Here is a 19,492-nt window from a genome sequence, read left to right as displayed (position 1 = left end):
TTAAATGATAAAAACACTACCTGCCATTTTACATGTATGGATGCATTACAAATGGAAAAAGACATTAACTCTGAAAAATCTACCCAAGTACATATTAACTTTTGGTAAGGGATTTACTGTACTGTGCAACTTTCCAGTAGAGTAGAGTCAGCATTGCTGTCATAGGTCATTCAAAACAGCAGTGTTTGAATTTAGTCCTGAGGGGTGCTGGGTTTTTATACCAACCAATTTCACAATCCGTGTCTCATTCTTATTTTCAGTTGATCTCATTATTTTTTTATCTTGCATATAAATATTAAAAGAAATTCATGAACATTTGTATTCTTTGCTCTACATTTAAATGCTTATGTTTCTTTTACTCTTTCCTTTTTAGTTTACCCAAACCTAGATGGTCAGTAAAGCAGTGTAGGCATAGACACAAATGACTTTTTTTGTTTACTAGGAAATGTTTCCTATAAAAGAGCAGACAAGTGAGTATGACACTGAAGAAATCACTCCCTTATATGCCATAGGAAAGGATGAATTTAAAAGTAAATGGGAAAGAAAACTGACGCATTTAAAGTTTTGGCAAAAATACAGAAATGTCAGAATTTCTTAGACTCAGAGAATAAAATAGGACAGCTGACTAAATGATGACACCAAGTAAAAGTAGCGAATGACGCATCCATCCATCCATCCATCCATCCTCTTCTGCTTATCCGAGGTCGGGTCGCGGGGGCAGCAGCTTGAGCAGAGATGCCCAGACTTCCCTCTCCCCGGCCACTTCTTCTAGCTCTTCCGGGAGAATCCCAAGGCGTTCCCAGGCCAGTCGAGAGACATAGTCCCTCCAGCGTCTCCTGGGTCTTCCCCGGGGCCTCCTCCCGGTTGGACGTGCCTGGAACACCTCACCAGGGAGGCGTCCAGGAGGCATTCTGATCAGATGCCCGAGCCACCTCATCTGACTCCTCTCGATGCGGAGGAGCAGCAGCTCTACTCTGAGCCCCTCCCGGATGATTGAGCTTCTCACCCTATCTTTAAGGGAGAGCCCAGACACCCTGTGGAAGTGTGCGAATGACGCACTGATTCTGAAATTGGTTGGAATAAAAATCTGTAGCCACAGAGGTGCTTCAGGACTGAGCTTAGAAACAACTGAACTAGAAAAATCAGTTTAGTCAATTAAAATGCAAGGGGGAAAGATGGATTTCTAGTCTAATTTGAATTTCCCACTAATTAAATGATTGCACTGACCTACAGAGAGAAATACCAGACGGCAGAAATTATAAAGCTATTACAGTCTTCACCATAAGATGTACAGAGTGATGCAAGATCTCAGTTCTGTTCTTTGGCTTGTTGGTACAAGCCAAACGATGGTAGTCTGGGATGTCAGAATTACCGACTTTAGACTACGTTTATCATAACAAATTTGCTCAGTGTCACACTGGATTTTAATATGTAGATTACAGTCAAGTGTCATAACCAGGGAAGTCTTGGAACGGTTTTAAATATTGAACAGTAAGCATTTAACATATACTATTATTCCTCAACTGGTTCTACGTAATTGCATTACGTAACATGTGAACTAAAATCTTAGAATTCTGTCATATTAAATATTGTTACATCACCATAAATGTTACCTGTATTCTATTTTCCAGAAATACAGTTTGATCAATATCAGATGATCAAAGCAAGTTTTGATTGCCATACTTCATAGATTATCTTAAGACACAGGTGTCAAACTCCGGTCCTCGAGGGCCGCAGTGGCTGCATGTTTTCATTCTAACCATCTTCTTCATTAGTGAGCCGTTTTTACTGCTAATTAACTTCTTTTGCTTTAGTTTTAATTAACTTGACTCAAGCCCCTTAATTCTCTCTTTTTCCTTAATTAGTAGCCAAACAATAATGAGACATCAAACAAGCTACCATATGACAGAAAAAACAGAAGAATCAACAGATTTGGAAATGTCTGCTGTGGCAGAATGAGAGCAGCAACAAGCCATTGAATTAAATAACGGGCTTAATTAACAGCAAGAATCAGCTTCTCATTAAGAGACTGGTTGGAGTGAAATTGGCTGGAGTTTGAAATCCCAGTTTAGCTGGTCATCTGTTGGCTTGTTTCACGTCTCATTTCTGTTTGGCTGCCATTTAATGAAGAAACAAATCAATTCAGAGGACTGAATCCTTATAACATGGCTATTGAAATGAAGGGAAAAGGAGTTAATTAACAATGAAAACTACTCACTGATTAGGAAAAGGGTTAGAATGAAAACCTGTAGCCACTACGGCCCTCCAGGCCTGGAGTTCAACACCCCTGTCTTAAGGCCTGCAGGTCAAATTGAAATGTTGAATAAACAGCACCCAGTCATGTGACAGTTGCACAGTTCTGGATTGTGCACATTTTCGATGGTTTGACCTTTGTGTCAGTCCTAAATGTAGATGTGTTTGGGTTCTTCGTTTCACAGTGCCTACTAGAAATGATGAGTTAAGACATTGCTCTATAGCTGTATGCACTCAAGCACTGCATTCACTATAAAGGAGCTGAAGAACTATGTTCATAGTATTACTAGACCACAAGCCAAGCACTGAAGTAAAAAGCCCCTTGTAATTCTTTGTTGCACGTTTGTCTGAAGAAGGGGCCTGAGTTGCCTCGAAAACTTGCATATTGTAATCTCTTTAGTTAGCCAATAAAAGGTGTCATTTTGCTTGACTTTTCACTTTGTTGCACATTGTTACAGATTTTCTAGCTAGCAATGGGGTTTCCTGGGCATAATTTTCACTGCAGGGAATGACCCAGCAGAGGATATCTTACGCTGGAGAAATGTTCTTCATACTCGTGTGGTTAGACTAGGGCCACCAGGAGTTCCATGGGCATGTCTAATTCTGGCACACTAGTGATAAACAGAGAGAGATTCAACACTGAAAGTTTTACCAACCCAGTAGGTTGGTAGAGGAGGATCGCCATTTACTACAAGTGGAATCTTGTTGCCAATTAGAAAGAAAACGTAACCCAGAAATATTTAAACCTTTGTAGGCCTTTTACTGGGTGCACAGGTGAAGAGACACCTGCTGCCCACAGAGAAGGCTTGCTAGAACATTCTTGAACAGATGATAGTACTGCCTTGCAACTTTTACAAGTTGTTTCAAGTAACACTGACCTCCGAGACAGTTAAGTTACATCAAAAGTAAATTCTACATTAGCTGAAAGGGCCTCTCTGCCAGCAGCCTAATTAGGGCTAGTCTCAGAAGCTCAGACGGACAGAGGCTCAGTGACAAAGAAATGGGAGATGAAAGGAAAAGTAAATGTTGTGTGAGGTGTTTGTGAGCTGGGAAAGCCACTCCACCCAATAGCCATGGTCAAAGACCTGAAGTAGTCCGACCTAGTGGGATTTAGGTATTTGTTTAGAGTTTTGTTACTTATGTTTGTACTCCTTCTTTGTGGTGTCTTTGATACTTGTAATTCTTTTAAGCATTTTGAAGCAATCTCCGGCAGTACTCTTGTTATGTATCATAACAATACAAACAGGCAGGCAGTTCAACCACTGGTATAGTCGTTTTGTGTTTTAAGACTTTTCTCTTTTTTTGTACGTGTATTAACCTAATACATGCATGGAACAAAGCTGTAGACAGATGCTGCTGATTTGTGTTTCAAGAGCTGCTTTTGTTTACATTTGATTTTGATAACACATACAATGAAGATGTTTTACAATTAGGATATGCAGAACTGTGTTTAGTCTTCAATCATCTCTGCTTTAACGATATGAAAGGCTGATGGATTAGGGAACAGTTGCCTCTTGATAGATTGCTCTTTATCTGTAGTCACACTCATGTGCCACATAATAGGGCATTTCAGTAATGATGGTTTAATTGTTTTTACGTGCTTCTAGAAATACCTGAGTGCTACAAGGTGGGCTAACTGTCAATCATGGCTGTATTTTACGTGGATAAAAATGGAATTTGTAATTCACATCACATTTTAAAGTTGACTTCTATATTGCACACCAAAATTGTGCTTATAATTAAAGCTTTCATGAAACACAGCTGGAAAAGATAGTAACACCACTTCACAATCCAGTCGTAGTAATTATAATTCATGTTTGCTATTAAAGTTAATGACACTAGTGTTGTAGCCCCAGGCGTGCAAAGAGCATAAATCCTGTTTTCTGTAGGAAATGGAGCTTTGTTCTCTTAACATTAATCTACCAATTAAGGAACAACGATTACTGTTTAAACTAAAAATAGTTATAATTGCTTAATATATAGCCCAAATAAAGCTGTTCTATGAAGATAAAAATGTTGAATCTACTCATTAAGAAATAATACATACTTGGCAAAACTGATAACTGTCCAGCTGTGCTGCCTGCATTTAACAGCAGTTAAATGGTGTGATCTCTATTTGGCCGTCCGACTCAAACTCTGACATTTGCAAGCAAGCTTAGAAGAGCATCCCTCACAGCACAAAGCACCATTCTCAAGAGGTCCAGTTGTCCGGTCCAGGTTGAAAGGCCTGACTTTACCTGGATTTGGCACAGGGAACGAGTTAACTAGTGCCTCAAGGTATACGTAAATTCACTTGTTATGTCCTGCTCACTTGAGTACTGCATATTATATGTACAGTATGTATATGTAAAAACAGAATTACAAGTAAATCAGTTTAACATTCCCATCTATTTATACCAATCTATACAAAGTAGAAAGTCTCAAAGCCAATTCTATTTAATTTCTCCTGGAAATCTAAACACAATATCCATGAATTTGGTTTTTTTTTTTTATTTTTACACCCTGACACATCATTAAAGCCCATGCTGCCTTACAGACTGTTCTTTGGCTGGTCTCCACAAAACTGGAATGTATTTTCACACATATCAAAGAAGTGTTAACTCTAACGCCCACCACTAACTTGCTAGCTTTTGCTGCTCTGTACACTTAAAAAAATGCCATTGGCCCTTTCAGGAACCCTATGAATAATATAATTGAACTTGCTGGGAAGCCCCTCTAGACTGAATGCCAGGGTAATAAAATTACAGAAGACACATGCTATTTCCACAAAAGCATATGTTTATTCTGAAACCAATGATATTTGAGGTTTTTTTTTTTAAATTACTAGAAAAAAAATCAAGTATTTTACACCACTCGGCATGGTTCCAATCAGTAAAATACTGTAAATCCTTCATGTGCTGCTTGTTGTTTTTAAAAATGCTAAATGAGTAAGTTGTTTATCAATAGCTGTAATTAAACATGTAATAATTGTGCAAGAACCAGACGTTGTGTTGACAATAATTGTGGTTTAAGTTTGCCAGCATCCCTATGGCCGATTGGCTTTTACTGTCCAATCGTGTAATAGAAGGTGTACTGATGGCCGCTCAGTGAGGACTGCTAGCTTGTTGAGTTTGTCCCAGGGAATTGGAATAGTTAAATGATTTGTTGCTGACACTCAGGATTGCTTAAGCAGGTTGTAATGATAAAATATTTGCTAGTAGCTGCATATGAGGGGACAGCACTGTCTATCTTACTGCTGCTTCCCTTTTTGTGTTTTTTTTTTTTTGCCCACTTCAAAGGTAGTGGTTACCGCCATTATGCTTTCTACGTGCAGCCTGGGTATACTGCTTATGCAGTGTTCTGCACAGAGGCGGATGTACAGTATGTTACTAGTGCACAGGAGTATGTTGAAGGACATTTTACTCTCCTTAACTACCCTGTAAGTGTACACTGTTTCACCATTGCCTTCCATCATATAAACGTTCTCTGGTTTGTGAGGAAGTCCTCATTGTCGCTTCAGTCCAGATCTTTTCAGTTGTATCTTCTTCTGCTCACTCATTATACAATTGATAGCAGTAGTCCTTGTAGCTTTGTAATTCCACTTAATTTATACTTTTAGCTTCTCTGTAGCAGAAAGAGTTCTGGCCCAGGATGTGCTTTATTTGTGTATTATTTGAGTACGTTCATGTTTGTTTTGTTATTTCACAGAGATATAGATAACTGGGGTATGGTTATATTATTCTGAAAAGTTTTTTTTGAGAATTCAGAACTTTTATTATTGCTAACGAAATCCGTAGCTAAAATTTCAGATTATTACATATGAGTAGAGAATCATAATGCATTGTAGTTAGTGATGCTCAGAGGGTAATGTAAGTGAAATCCTTTACCAGTCCGGTCCTGACTCCTCTTTTCACTAAATGACTATGCACTATATGGCTATATAGCCTTGAGAGTTTCTTTTGAACACACACACATAGCAAAGAATTGCTTAGAAACGGGAAGGTCCTGTCTGGGAGGACTTCAGCTATGACATTGACAGTAACAAGATCAAATGCGTAAGTAATGATTTGGAGGCCAGATTTGTGGAAAGCATCACATTTAAAAACATGTTTAATTTGCATTCAAAAAGAAGTCTGGAGAGTTTGAGTGCAATGACATGCTGAAAAAACACAAACCTACTGAAAAAGGTAAAATGACAGGTTACACTAGTCAACAGACTTTAATGTTGCAGAAAGCTGCCATCTGGTCTCCATGGTTGATCTAATGCAAAAGGAGACAAAGAACACTGGCAAAGCAATTTATTAAATGTCTTATCCGTTTGTGTGAATTAGCTACCTTCATGGGGTACTGTAAAGTACTTTATCAAAAGTTTAAAATTCCCAGTACTACCAAAGTAAATGGTCTGCTCCTTGAACAGATGGACACTGCTAAAACATGAGGAAGACTCACTTTATAAAATGCTCTGATGATAATTCTCTGTATACAGTAGATGGATTTAGTAAGAAGAGCCACACTGAGTCTTTTATGGCTATTTCTATAGGTTTCTACAATTCCATTAATATGTAGGCACAGGGTGCATTTCTTAATCTTCACTGAATTGCTATTTTTAGGCAAAAAGAAAACAAAAAAATTTTAATAATTAAGTTAAAAGCTAAATTAGAAATGGGTAAAAGTTCTTAGAAGTAAGCTGAAATTAAATTGAAAATGAAATGTCAGACAAAAACTATTAGAAATAAAAACTAATTTTAAAAGCTGGAACTAAAATAAACTTTGCACTACGTGTACTTGATATACTGCTGCACAATGCAAGACCACTTTCTGTGCACCAGAATGGATGTTTTGTTTGCTTTCTTGTCTCGCTGCTTTGCTGCTGGTTTCCTTTCAAGCATTGTTTAAAGTATTTTTGGCTGTTAGGTACTAGTAATGCTTTGACCTAGGTTAACTGTAGTATTAACTTTGACCAATAGTTTGGTAGCTAATGTCATGTGTTGTGGCTTAACACTAGTGGGCATGCAGATTATACTGTATGTGACAGTGTATTTGGGTCTGTGCAACAGCAACTCTGTGTCACGGTTAATAAAGAAACACTGTTGGCAGTTTTGAATGTGAAGGCTGAACACCATTCTCTAAAGAAAGCCAGACTCTTCACCGTTAATGGGAAAGAGTAAACAAACAGCTTTTGTAAAGAGTTCTAAGGTCACAATCTGTAAAGAGCAACAGGGTTTTAGGGTGCTAATTACCTTTAGTAACTGAGACCATCCCAAACCAGATGCAGCTTTATATTCCCAATCGTGGACAAAATCAACATCTGACTTTTAGTGGAGCTGATTGTGAAATGGAGGCACCTGGTCCCCTGTCTCTGGGTTGCTTCTCTTTGTTAATTGCAAATTTATTTCTTTTGGCAGTCCGCCTTTCCTTGCGTTAAAGGTCTCCCAATTGCATTACATAGGATGGCACGTTTAATTTCCTCCCTCCTCTTATCTACCCACCACGCTTATTGTCCCAGCAGAACATAATCACAATCATCACTTAAATAAGGACCAAAAGTATACAGTACATCTCCAACAATGACAGGTGTTGATTAAATACAGGGTACAGAGAAATCCCCTATGCAATTTGTAATGAGAATTTGTGGATCTAAATTCATACAAAATATAAATGTTCATTTAAAAAAAGAAAATTATTAAAGCATGAACAATGTGCGTTAGAAATAAGAGACATGGATGTTTCACAGTTTTTGGCGCACATCCTTGCCAGAGGGACCCAGAAATATTCTGTCTGCAGCTTAACACACCCATCTCCATTTCTAACCTGAACGAAACAGCACACTGTGTGGTCTTCAATCTAGTTCCTTTGTAGTTTGCATGGGATGTGAATGCTGTCTAAACGTGCCCAGATCTAGAAAACTTGTTACTACTGCATGAGCATCGAATCCGATGTCAAAAAATGTTATATTTTTTGTGACAATTTGGTGAAAATGAGCACCTTACAGTCTCTGGTTTTCAGTAGTGTGTTGAATGATTGTTCTCACTCTATTTCTCTATCTTTATGGGGCTCTAAGCTTCTTAGCTGATAGTATGGGCTGAACATCATTGGATTCTTGCTCGTCTTTTATTTCGCATGGCCTTGGTTTGAGTGTTTATTTTATTTATTCATTTATTTATTCATTTCTTTATTTTAGAAATTCGGGCCTAGGCTGTGTATATTTACATATCTATTTTTTCTTTTAATTTCTAGTGGTTTGGCTTTTGATATTTTAAGTACTATGCATGCTAGGCTCATACCCAGCTTTTATCTCTGCACACCAGTCCTGAATAGCTACACTGCTCAACCGAATTTTGGCGCCCCTGCTTCCCCGGCAGGCACCAACCCCACTCGACCTGGAGGATTCCCCGGTGCTAACAGCCCAGGGCCCGTTGCAGACCTCTACGGCACGGCCAGCCAGGACTCCGGAGTGGGAAACTACATAAGTGCAGCTAGCCCCCAGCCTGGGTCCGGCTTTGGGCACGGCATCGCAGTAAGTGATCTTGTGCCCTATGGGGTCTTTGTTTCTCTATGTAGTATGTCTGTGCGTGAAGCAGATAAAATAAATGGGCAGTGCACATTAACTACCATTTAATTTCCTGAACAGGTTCAAAATTTGTATTCTACAAGCAGCTAATTAGGTGTATGTATATTTTCAAAACTGCACAGTGTTGATGACTGCAAAAGTATAATTTGTTATTGATTATTGTGTGACATATTTACAGTAATTGTTTTTTTTTTAATTCTCTAGTTCAATCAGAATTTTCCAAGTAAATATTCTGTAGTAAATGTGCAGTGCCCAGAGCTGTGTGACTCTGACTGTTGTCTGCCTCCTGATGATTTATTTTTATTATAGTGCTGTTTAGGACTTGTTGAAAGCCAGGAGGGAAGGGGCTGGAGGTCCTCACTCTAGATGGTAGCTGTAGCAGCTGCTCTTTGTAGGTCAAAGTTCAGGAGGGTGAAGGTGGAGAGGCTATCAGCTATTTAGGCCAAGCTGGCATACTAATTACTACCCAATAAACTGAAGCTATTGGAGAAGGATATAACTTACAAAGAAAAAAGTAGGCCTTTGGGCAAAAGTGAACTGGATATTACGAAATGTATGAAAAGGTTCACTTTGATTGTCAAAATAAATGATAAAATACTAAAATTTGCTTATTTAATTTGGTTTGAAACTACTACCCTTTCATCCCTATTCTACCAACCTTATTATGGTCAATTCATTAAAAATTAAGAATTGCTGCAATGGTATATTTGACTCTAGATCCTCATGGCCCTGATTAAGACCAATAAAATGTGCAAATGGATGGAAAGAGTGTTTAATTATAAATGCAAGAATTCCACACATTACATACAAATGAGATCTTTATACTGGCATGATACATTTGACAAACAAAACAGTCAATTTCTTATTGAAAACAATATATTAGAACTTGTAGAAAGGTAAAGAAAAAAATCTCTATAAATTTGTCTGCATCTTAAAGTTGTTCTCCTATCAGTTCCTAGTAATTTGTTGTGATACAAATGTTTACTTTTGTTAAATTAAAACATATTTCAATCAATATAGTACTACAGAAAATATGAATAGAACCACCAATGGTCAAAGTACACAAACACACAGCAAGAAAAATGTAACAGAGAATAGGAATAAATCTGCCACATTCTTACGTAAAGAATATTGTAATTTAAATAAAAAGTCAGGCAAGCACAGTAAGATTTTTTTGAGAGTTATTGGTAGCTCTGTCCCAAATCTCCCACAATTTCCACTGATTTCCACTCCTCCACCTCAAAAGTGCACTCAAAACATGGAGAGAATTTATCAGTTTAGCAACTGAGTAAGTAATAATCTTTGTTGCACATTTCTTAATTGTAAGACTCCCCAACAAACTGATTAATTGGTTAGTTTTATTTCCCATCCCACTTTTATTTTAGGAAGATGTCCATCTTCTTAGTAGATGATTATAATGTAGCAAGAAGCTATCTTTTGACTCAACTGGATAGTCTTTTCCTGGTAACATAATTTATTTGGCTATGCTGGGTCAGTAACATTTTAGTAAATTTACCTTTGCTGCACATTCCACCCGGGTGCATGCATGGTGACACATCTGATAGCATTCCTGACTCAAAGTACTCTTAATGGGATTTCCCTGGACACCACAGTGTGCTCCGACAGTCAGATGGCATGCCGTCAGCTTGCTATGCAATTTTAAATTGGCTCTGGGGAAAGTGTGTGTATGTGTTCTACACTACACTGGGGTCCCATCTAGGGACATTTCCTGCCTTGTGCTCAATGCTGCTGGGATAGTCCTTGGCTTTCCATCATGGAAAAAACAGTTTCAGAAAATGGATGGATGGAATTACTTCCACTAAAACAGCAAACCTCCAGCCTCTCCCCTTACCTTTGGGTGGGTAAACATTGCAGGGTGGTTCCTCAGACATGGTAACATATTGTGCTCTGTTTAAATGAAGGGATCTATGGAGGGTGGGGGAGGTTGCCTTCTGAACATTCGAGAGGTATGTTGAGGAGTTAATGTTGTAAATGCACATTCATGCTGGTGGCAGAGGAGCCTATAAATATGCTCACTAATGATGGATTGTGTTTCCCTAAAATGTTTACTGACACAGGTACTAACTGTACAATTTTAGGGTCCGTTGATTGCGACAGCTTTTACAAATGGATACCATTGAAACCTAACATGTGGTTGGTTGCCATCTCACTTTGAGGTATTATGTGCAATTTCTATTCTCTTAAGAGTCTTTTCTCTACCTCTCTCTCTTTTTCATGGTGAAACTTTTTTTTTTTTCCCAACCGATTCTTTGAAGAATTGGTTGATGCTTTGATCCCCATTGTCTTCCTGTCTTTGCTTGTTTCAAAGCCTTTGCACTCTATTCTATTTCATGGCATGTGTTGTAATTATGATTTGCATTTTATCATTTCAATCCCTTTATTTGTTTTGTACACATTCAACTTTTTGTTTGTCTGAATCGTGCATGTGTTCATCCATGCTTTTGTAATTCACATTTTGTGCAGTTTAACAATGTGTCCTCGTCATGTTGTTTATTCTTTTATTATCTTTATATTCGATGGTTTGTTTTTTTTGCTATCTCTAGGATTCTTATGAAGGTAATTTAATTGAATTAATGCTCATTCTGTAAGGAGTTGGTGATTTGCAGGACTTTAGGAAGCCCCCACCCATTCATCCAGTGTTGTCATGCAGCAATTCACACAGTATAGTTTTTGCTGGTTTCTATTGTGATTTCAAAAATGCATTTTAGATTAACAAAGTAATCTCAATGCGCATTATCCAGACGAAAACCAAAACAACACTTATGAGTAAAAGTGTGACATCTTTTAATCTTTTAACACACCAGTGCCCAATAACTGTCATGTAAGACTCTCCCTGTTTACTTCAAGTGATTGAACAGAGAATATCCGTAGTTGAAAGCTCCAAAAACTCAATTTTTATGATCTCACAAAAGCTCCTTATAGATTACCGTGAGGAAAGTCACTTTACTAGAGATTACATTTTGAGCAAAGTGAAAATAAAAAAAGCCAGTTAACAGAGCAAAATCAATCAGGTAACCTTTCATATGATATAAAAGGAGCTTGGTTTCATAACACCAGAACTGGTAGAAATAAAGTTCTAAAAGCATCTTAATTGTTAGCTTAATTTTTTTTCCGTATCCCTTTCATGTGATAATTCCATGATCTATTTTAGGCCAGCAGTGTTACTTGGAGGTTAGGATGTGGATCAGACTTTGTAGATTTATTCACACACCAAAAATTCAATGTAAATGTACAAAATCTGCTGTACATGTAATGACATTGGTTACAGCCCTGAAATGTTTGATTTGCTGCTGTCACTCACTATGGGTGTTTGACTTTTTGTCTTTTTTGAATTTATTTAATTAATCATTTATCTGCTTAAGTATTGAATACTCTTAACACTATTGTCTGCTCTAGAGTACATATGTAGATTGTTTTATTTATTTTTCCATATTTGGCTAACACTTAATTACCCAAGGCGGCTTACAGTTATTTATGTTTTTTTACTTTGTTAAGTGACTTGCTTAGGACATCCATCCCAAAGAGTCAGAGAACAGAATTGCAGTTTGAAGTCTAGTGCTTTAGCCACTACAGCAAACTCTTTGTCTGTTTTGGCTTTATGCACTTTATGCACTTCACCATGGGTGGACATACAGGAAACAGCAGCAGTTTGGCTGTAATGTTCACCTGTCTGCACATATAAGACTTCCTTTGAGACCTGTTGTGTTGCATTGACAAATTTATTGTCCTACATAAAGATGCTTTACAAATAATAGTGTTATCATTTTTCCTGCTTGACTCCACAGAGTATATCTGGAGGTCCTGGCAAGATGGGCCGAAGCTTCTAACTAGTTCAGTACACGGGTGATGTCATCAACATTCACGCACTACAGCATCACCATGAAGATGGATGCAGAGGTGGCAAGCTGCAGGAATGGTGTCACAATCATCTCATGAAATCTACTGTACTATATTGTTATAAACCTGGCTTTTAAAACATTATTGTTTTTTTTTTCTAACTAAGTAACTTCTGTCTCTTGATTTATTTTTTTTTTTCATTTGAAACATTTGAATCGAAATTTTTTCCCTTGGTTACCGAAGTAGTTGTTGTCTCCTACTTCAGCTTTTAATGTTACATTATGTGTATGTTAATTATACTTTTATGGCAATGTGTCAAACTTAAGCTTCTTTTCCTTTTTTGTTAGACTTCATGTATTTATAATGATTACATTTTTATTTGAACTTTGGTACCAGTAATTCACTGCACAAACACACACTGATAAAGAGACAGAGCAGCTGGGCATTTCAAGTGAAAATGGTGAGAAGGTAGCCAACTCACTAACCTTAGTGGCTGTTTTTTGTGATGTCTCGTTGTTAACCATATTTACAGTATCTATTTTGGGCAATAAGGAGAGGACTACAATATTTTCATGGTCCTTTTTTCTATAAGTGTTGTTTTTGTTGTTGAATAAGAGGTGATATTATAAATGCTTTTTCTTTTGAAAATTGTGAATTAAGTTTTAAAATATTGTAAATATTCCTGTTACTGCATATAAACTACAAAGAGAGATACTACATATTTTTGTGACGGTGGTACATTGAAGGCTGCTGAGCATGAGTGGAGCTGGAGCTACACTCCTGACGCAGAGGCCTTCAACTGACTGCTAAAGAACTCAACAGGAGAATCACTGTTTGTTTGTTTGCTCTGTAAATACTTTAGGCCACACAACTGTACTAGCGTCATACCAGCATATCTCTCGCCTCATCGGCTTACCAGTACTCCACAGCTGATGTTTCCTTAAACAAAATCCCATTTTCTTGTCTGTAAACTGCAAGCTACAACCACAGAGTAATATAACTTGGGTTTATTTTTAACATTTTGCTTCTTAGCTTTCTTTTGGAGCATCCTGATGTTCCATGCATCCACAAAAGCTTTTACATGTTGATTGTTTTCCCAGTTGGTTGCTTTGTAATGTAGTCATACACCGAGAGACACAAAACCTGTTTTCAGCATAGTTAAGGCAATACGTAAACCCTGTTTAACTCTAACCATAAAGAGTCCTCTTCTGAGCGAGTAAGGAATGCGAACATTTTTATACAAATACCTCAGTGCTGTGAGTTCACCATAGAAACAATGAAAGAATAATTTATTGTAGATGTACGGAGTCAAGAGTAAGGAATAAATAAAATAAAAAAAAAAATAAAAAAAACAAACAAACATCATTGCACTGTGACCTGGTAGGGAAGAACTGGTTTCTTATTTGCACATTGTTTAAAGTTGGCTGTTTAAAATGGTCTTCACTGGGGGGTAAAATATGAAGGATATTTTTAATTTCATTTAATTTTTTATATATAAATATACATATATATATAAATATATAAATAAGTAAACACAGCTGCAGAAGCAAACAGATGTACATTTCAGAAGGTGGCATTAAGATATGATACTAAAGACATCTGGAAATTGTTTGAATACAATATGCCAAGTTTTAATATTTTTAAAATGTTTCTAAATGTTGGTATTTTAGGTACAACCTACGAGACACTGAATGCGATGTTGTTAACAGATCTGCTGCACTCCTAGCTGCTTTATTTACTTTTTTATAGAATGAAATTAACTTGTGGTTACACAAATGGTCATTTAAATCATAGGGTTTAAAAATAATGTACAGCTCTGGAAAGACGAGAAGAGACTGATGTAATTGATGGGGTGTTTTTATTATGGTTTTCTTTTTTTGTTTTTTTTTATTTGGAACAACAGAGTAGGGCAAAATGCTGGATGCTTTTTAAAAATAAAGTATGAAGACTTGATCAAGTAATAATTAACTAATAATGTTAACTATTAAAAAAAACTGTTCCCTTGAGCAATTTCACTTTTTCTGAATCAGGGGATTTTTATTAATATTTTTGTGGTTGTTGACGATTATAATAATAATGTACTGTACCTGCATCAATTTCTCTCTTTCCATTCCCTGTCGCCTCAATAATCTTTTGTTAATCATTAATGTATTTCAGTAGTGTGTTTAAGAGGGAAAACAAGACCTCTTGTAATACTGTGCAGTCTTGATGATAATGTAGTGGTCTTTCTGCCCTGACCTCATCATACCCTCCATGACTTCCTGTCCTCCCTCCCCAGCTCTTTCTATTTTGTCTGTCGTTTCTCTCTCTTTCTCCTTCTCCTTCTCTCTCTGTCTGTCTCTTTCACTCTCTGTCTTTTAGCAAATAGTAGTAGGTGTTATGTAAGTACGATTAAGAGACAGATGTAGTATGTAGCAGATTTAGGACCAGTAAGGATAGAACTTTCTCTTAATAATTATTGAAGTATCATTAATAATTGCTATCAGTACTTTTAATGGCAATTGTCTTTTTTCTTTCTTCTTCTTTTTTTTCTGGTCTCGCATGGTTTCAACTAACCAAAGCTCTCAAGAAGAAATACAAAAAAATGCTGTAAGACCGAATTAAAAAAAAAAAAGGCATTAATTGGGTCCCCGCCCTTGAATGTTTATAAAGGGGGTATGCCATACTACCTTAAATGCTAATGCTAGATATGCAAAACTGTTTTATTTTTAATTATTTTTTAAGAGGGACGCAAGCTATAATTATGAAAAAAATGATTTTATTACGTGAAAAATCATATTTTTTTAGAAAGTTCTAACAAAGTTGATAAAAATGTGTAATGTTTTGATGTTTATACACTTAAATAAGAAATCCCCACGGCACAACTATTTTTGGATACTGATATGTTTTTTTAAATATGTCTGCCTAGATTAAGGAGTAATTTAGTTCCCACTCATGTAAAATCATTCTTATTTTTGTACTTGATGGCTCTGGAATCTTCATTTTAATCAAACTTCTGTCTCTAATCTTTTCACTCCTCTGACTCTGGGACGTGCAATATAAGGGACAGGGGTGCTTTGCAGACTCTCTAACAAGGATCATCTCCTTTTGAGGACACAATTCATTTTAGATATTTTTGGCCAGAGTGGCCAAAGCACAACTGTTCTTAACTTATGGGCTGGCCACACCTGTAGTGCTAATGTCTCTGTTTTAATGCAGTCTGTTTGACTGAATCCTTTGGCTCAGACTGTCCCTGATAAGGTGCCCCAGTTTACCAGTTATTTGGATTATGCTGCTGATCAGACCTCTTAGTTAATGTGTCCAGTTCTTTGGTCATTTTATCAGTGTCTAGCCTGGTGCTGGACAGGACAAGAGACAAATTCTACTTTTATACTGTAAATTTGTCACTTTGCTAAGCTAGTTTGGAACAGGGGCTACAGGTCTGGTGCACATTATTATAAATTCTGCTGAAATTCCTCAAATTGCCAATGATCTGTATTAGGTGCTGCAAACTCACTTTATTTTTGATTAAAATAAAGACTGGTGCATCTTTAAATAGGTCATAACTTTTATTGATTTATAACTGTAGCTTGGACTTTAAGGTAGCATGGCTCTTTTGCTGTAATTTTTATTTTTCATTGTACAGCAGTTTACAGCTGATGAATGTTATACATCTTGCTAGACTAGTTATTTCATTGGATAATTGTTGATAATATACTGACCTGAAAGGTGTTCTGTTTTTATTGTAGAGTGGACTTATGGTATCCATTGAAACTTGAATCACATGGCAAGTGCTAGGCAGAGATCAAGCTATCAAGCAGTGGCAAAGGAGTGAAAAATCAGAGCGTAAACCACATGTCTCAACATCCAGTTCTGAGTGTGTACGTATGTACAGACTGGTACCCAAACTCGCAACACAGTTCGCTTGACAATACTTGAAATGTAACTATTCATGCAGCCAAAACATCTTGACAACTACTCTCACTGGGAATACTGAGCACTTAGCATTTACCGCTGGTAAATACTGACAGTAGGAACTTTGTTTTTAGTATAATATGCTTTTTAGTTTTTAAACAGTACACAGATATATCTAAATATATATGTCTTCTTGCATAGCTCAACACTAAAAGCTGTGGGATGCTGACAAAGACATGGTAAATTATCCAAAAAACTTTTTCTTTTTTTTCTTTTTTTTTAAACCAGATGGCTTAAATCATGGTTTCTGGGTTTCAGCATCTTCACACACCATGCATTTTCTCCTAAACTTGATTCAATCTGCAAGGATGTTGTTTATAGCTTGCCGTTTTTATTACATAAACACATGAGAGGTGTATAATGATGTAATCTGATTGAAGAGTACAAATTAAAATTTAAACTGACTGTTACCAGCCGAATTTCCTTTGAGCTTCTCATAGTGGGAGCTCTCACCGCAAATGCCTAGGATAAACAACCTGTTAGAGGGAGCTGTTAACACAGAGGCCTGTCATGCACAACCCTGGGAGCTGTCAACACAGAGCTGTAGCCTTTATGTCCCAGTGTAGGAGCCGTTACTGCAAAAGTCTTCATGTCCACAGCCTAGTTAGCAGAAGCCTTTTCTGCAAGGGCCTAGCATTCATATTCACGAGTGACAATGTGACTCAGTTCTGTTGCTGTAAAGATCCACTACTGTAAGACTCCCAATCCATTTAATGGCAGTGGTTGCTGCAAAGGCCAAGCATCCACTCTTTGTGCAAAGAGAGCTGTCAATGCACAGGTCTACTATACCTTTCAATTCCTTCAGTCGTAGACATTAATATCGACATTGTAACATTTTTAGTTTGGCTCAGTAACGCAGAGGGTTGGCGCTAACATCACTTAGCTCGAGCCATTAGTTTGAATGCTTAGCCCTGGCAGTACTGTGGCAGGTTTCTGTTACTACATTACTATGTTAACACTCACATACCTGTTACTGTGGACTGTTAGTGCAGAGCCCTGGCATTAACACGTTCACACAGAGGCGTAGCTTAGGTCTCACAAGCCTCTCGTTCGAGAAATTGTACTCCGGGTGCCGGTGAGGAAAAGTTGTGCATTGAAGGCCAGCAGTTAATGCAAAGACCAAGCAGTCACACAACTGTTAGGGGGAACTGGTTCTTGCATTGGCCTAGCAGTCACAAGCCTGTTAAGGGCAACTACTAAAGCCTAGCTCTCAGGCATTTGTAGAAGGAGCCATTAATATGGAGGCCTAGCACTCGCCCACTTTTAATGTTAACAGACTTTCAACTTGAGGACTGACTGATAGCATCCTTCAGGTCTTTGTGTAGGGCTTTCTTGAGCCCTGTTGTAAAATAAACTTATGTGGATGGGGGTCTCTCACATCACAAACGTGGAAAGTATAATTTTATATTTGTATTTTCAAAAAATAATTAAAAAATGTTGTGAAAGGTTTCCATCCTCTACTGTGGTCCAGAAATCAATGTGTTTGTCTGGAAAAAATAAATAAAATAAACTGTTTTGAACTGTTTTATTTTCTGCTTTTTTTGTCATATTTTTGTTTTTAAAGATTCATGCCAAGAGTGATTAGTATGCTGGTATTACATTAAGTGTCTGGAAAATGAAAACAAGTTGATTTTCAGGCCTTGTCTTTTTGTAAGTCTTTGTTTTTTAGTAATGGACTTCAGTGGACTGACATCCCATTGAGAATTTTTTCCAGCCTTGTTCCTGATACTGCCAGCAAAAATGTAATAAATGAAGTGATGTCCAATAATGGGTGGGTTTAACCAGAAGCTAGTAATCACTAACAAACAACTAAGCACAATATACCACAGTTTATGTTTAAGTGAATATTTAACATTACTGTTTGCTTTCTATAGAAATGTAACTAAAAAAACTTATTAAAATGATGTTGATCTGATCAAAATCCTAAGCAAGGATTGCTAAATGACAAACATTCTGCGAGAAGAACCCTGCCATACGAGTATCAGAAGACCTCTTTCTCGGCTGACTATCAGTTTGGCTTGCCACAGGTATGTTGCAGGGTTGACCTTGCAGAGGTTTTCCCAAATTGAAACAATTTAAAAAGACAGAAGAAAACTAAACATTCCTTGTCAGAAAAATGAGAGTAAGTTAAAATAATGATTCCATACTGTAGAACGTGAGGAGTGCCGCAGTTTTTCGCCTCACGAAAGAATTTGATAGCTCCATTACATTTGTGGCCTCTTTTTTTATTGTTTATTTTGCAACCCTCACACCAACTGTAGTTTTCCAAGTTGCAGGGTGCCAATCAGATTCTTCTGGCCACTTGTATTATTAAATATAAATTTATGTATAGACTTGGCATCTGTAATTTAATCCTAAATAATATTGTATCTATCTGTTATGGGTCATGACAAATGCATTGAGATTTGACAATTGTAGTAATATTCACTAATCACAGTGATGGACACTGGCAGTTTTTTGCATTTCGATTACCACATTCAAGTAAGAATTTCAAGGTGCTCTGTGCTCATCACAATAATCCATTAGTCTCACAGCTGAGGTGTCTGGCTATACGTGAAAGGTGCTAGAATTTTGACTTCTTTTCGGAGACTAGGTGACACACTTGGTGGTCCCCATGGCTTTTCACTTTTATGGTTTAAACATGAACCCAGTGAGCACAACTGTGCATGTTTGGAAGCTGTTCACCCAGCCCATAACTTATAGCATATGACTTAGTATTTTTAAATTATTTTTTTCACATTGTTACCTTGATCTTCTTTTACTTTTGATTTTATCAAATAGTTGTACCAATTAAATACTGCTATATATATATTAGTACTGGAAAATAAGCTTTTCTGTCATGCTTGGGTATGATATATATAAAGCACGTTTGATTCC

The 19,492-nt window shown here is 37.1% G+C and overlaps 1 protein-coding gene and 1 long non-coding RNA gene across 11 annotated transcripts in view; both read left to right on the top strand.

Moving 5' to 3' along the window:
- The window catches only part of msi2b (musashi RNA-binding protein 2b), a 632,499-nt gene extending 614,356 nt beyond the window's left edge, over positions 1-18,143 (top strand). For 5 of the 10 annotated variants that reach the window (XM_051931155.1, XM_051931152.1, XM_051931153.1 and 2 more), the window contains 3 exons: positions 8,541-8,749; positions 10,903-10,980; positions 12,610-18,143. In XM_051931155.1, the coding sequence (XP_051787115.1) occupies positions 8,541-8,749; positions 10,903-10,944 (251 nt within the window). In that variant the 3' untranslated portion in view covers positions 10,945-10,980; positions 12,610-18,143. The remainder of the gene's footprint in view (positions 1-8,540; positions 8,750-10,902; positions 10,981-12,609) is intronic. The other 5 variants (XM_051931154.1, XM_051931151.1, XM_051931149.1 and 2 more) reach the window with 3 other exon arrangements.
- Positions 274-8,534, top strand: LOC127528996 (uncharacterized). Its single transcript, XR_007935679.1, has 3 exons — positions 274-648; positions 1,044-1,709; positions 2,306-8,534. It is a non-coding gene; the product is annotated as an uncharacterized LOC127528996 (long non-coding RNA).
- Positions 18,144-19,492: the final 1,349 nt, after the last annotated feature.

This window comes from Erpetoichthys calabaricus, chromosome 8 (assembly GCF_900747795.2).
Source record: "Erpetoichthys calabaricus chromosome 8, fErpCal1.3, whole genome shotgun sequence".
Lineage (NCBI taxonomy): Eukaryota > Metazoa > Chordata > Cladistia > Polypteriformes > Polypteridae > Erpetoichthys > Erpetoichthys calabaricus.
This window is presented reverse-complemented; position numbering and strand designations above follow the sequence as displayed.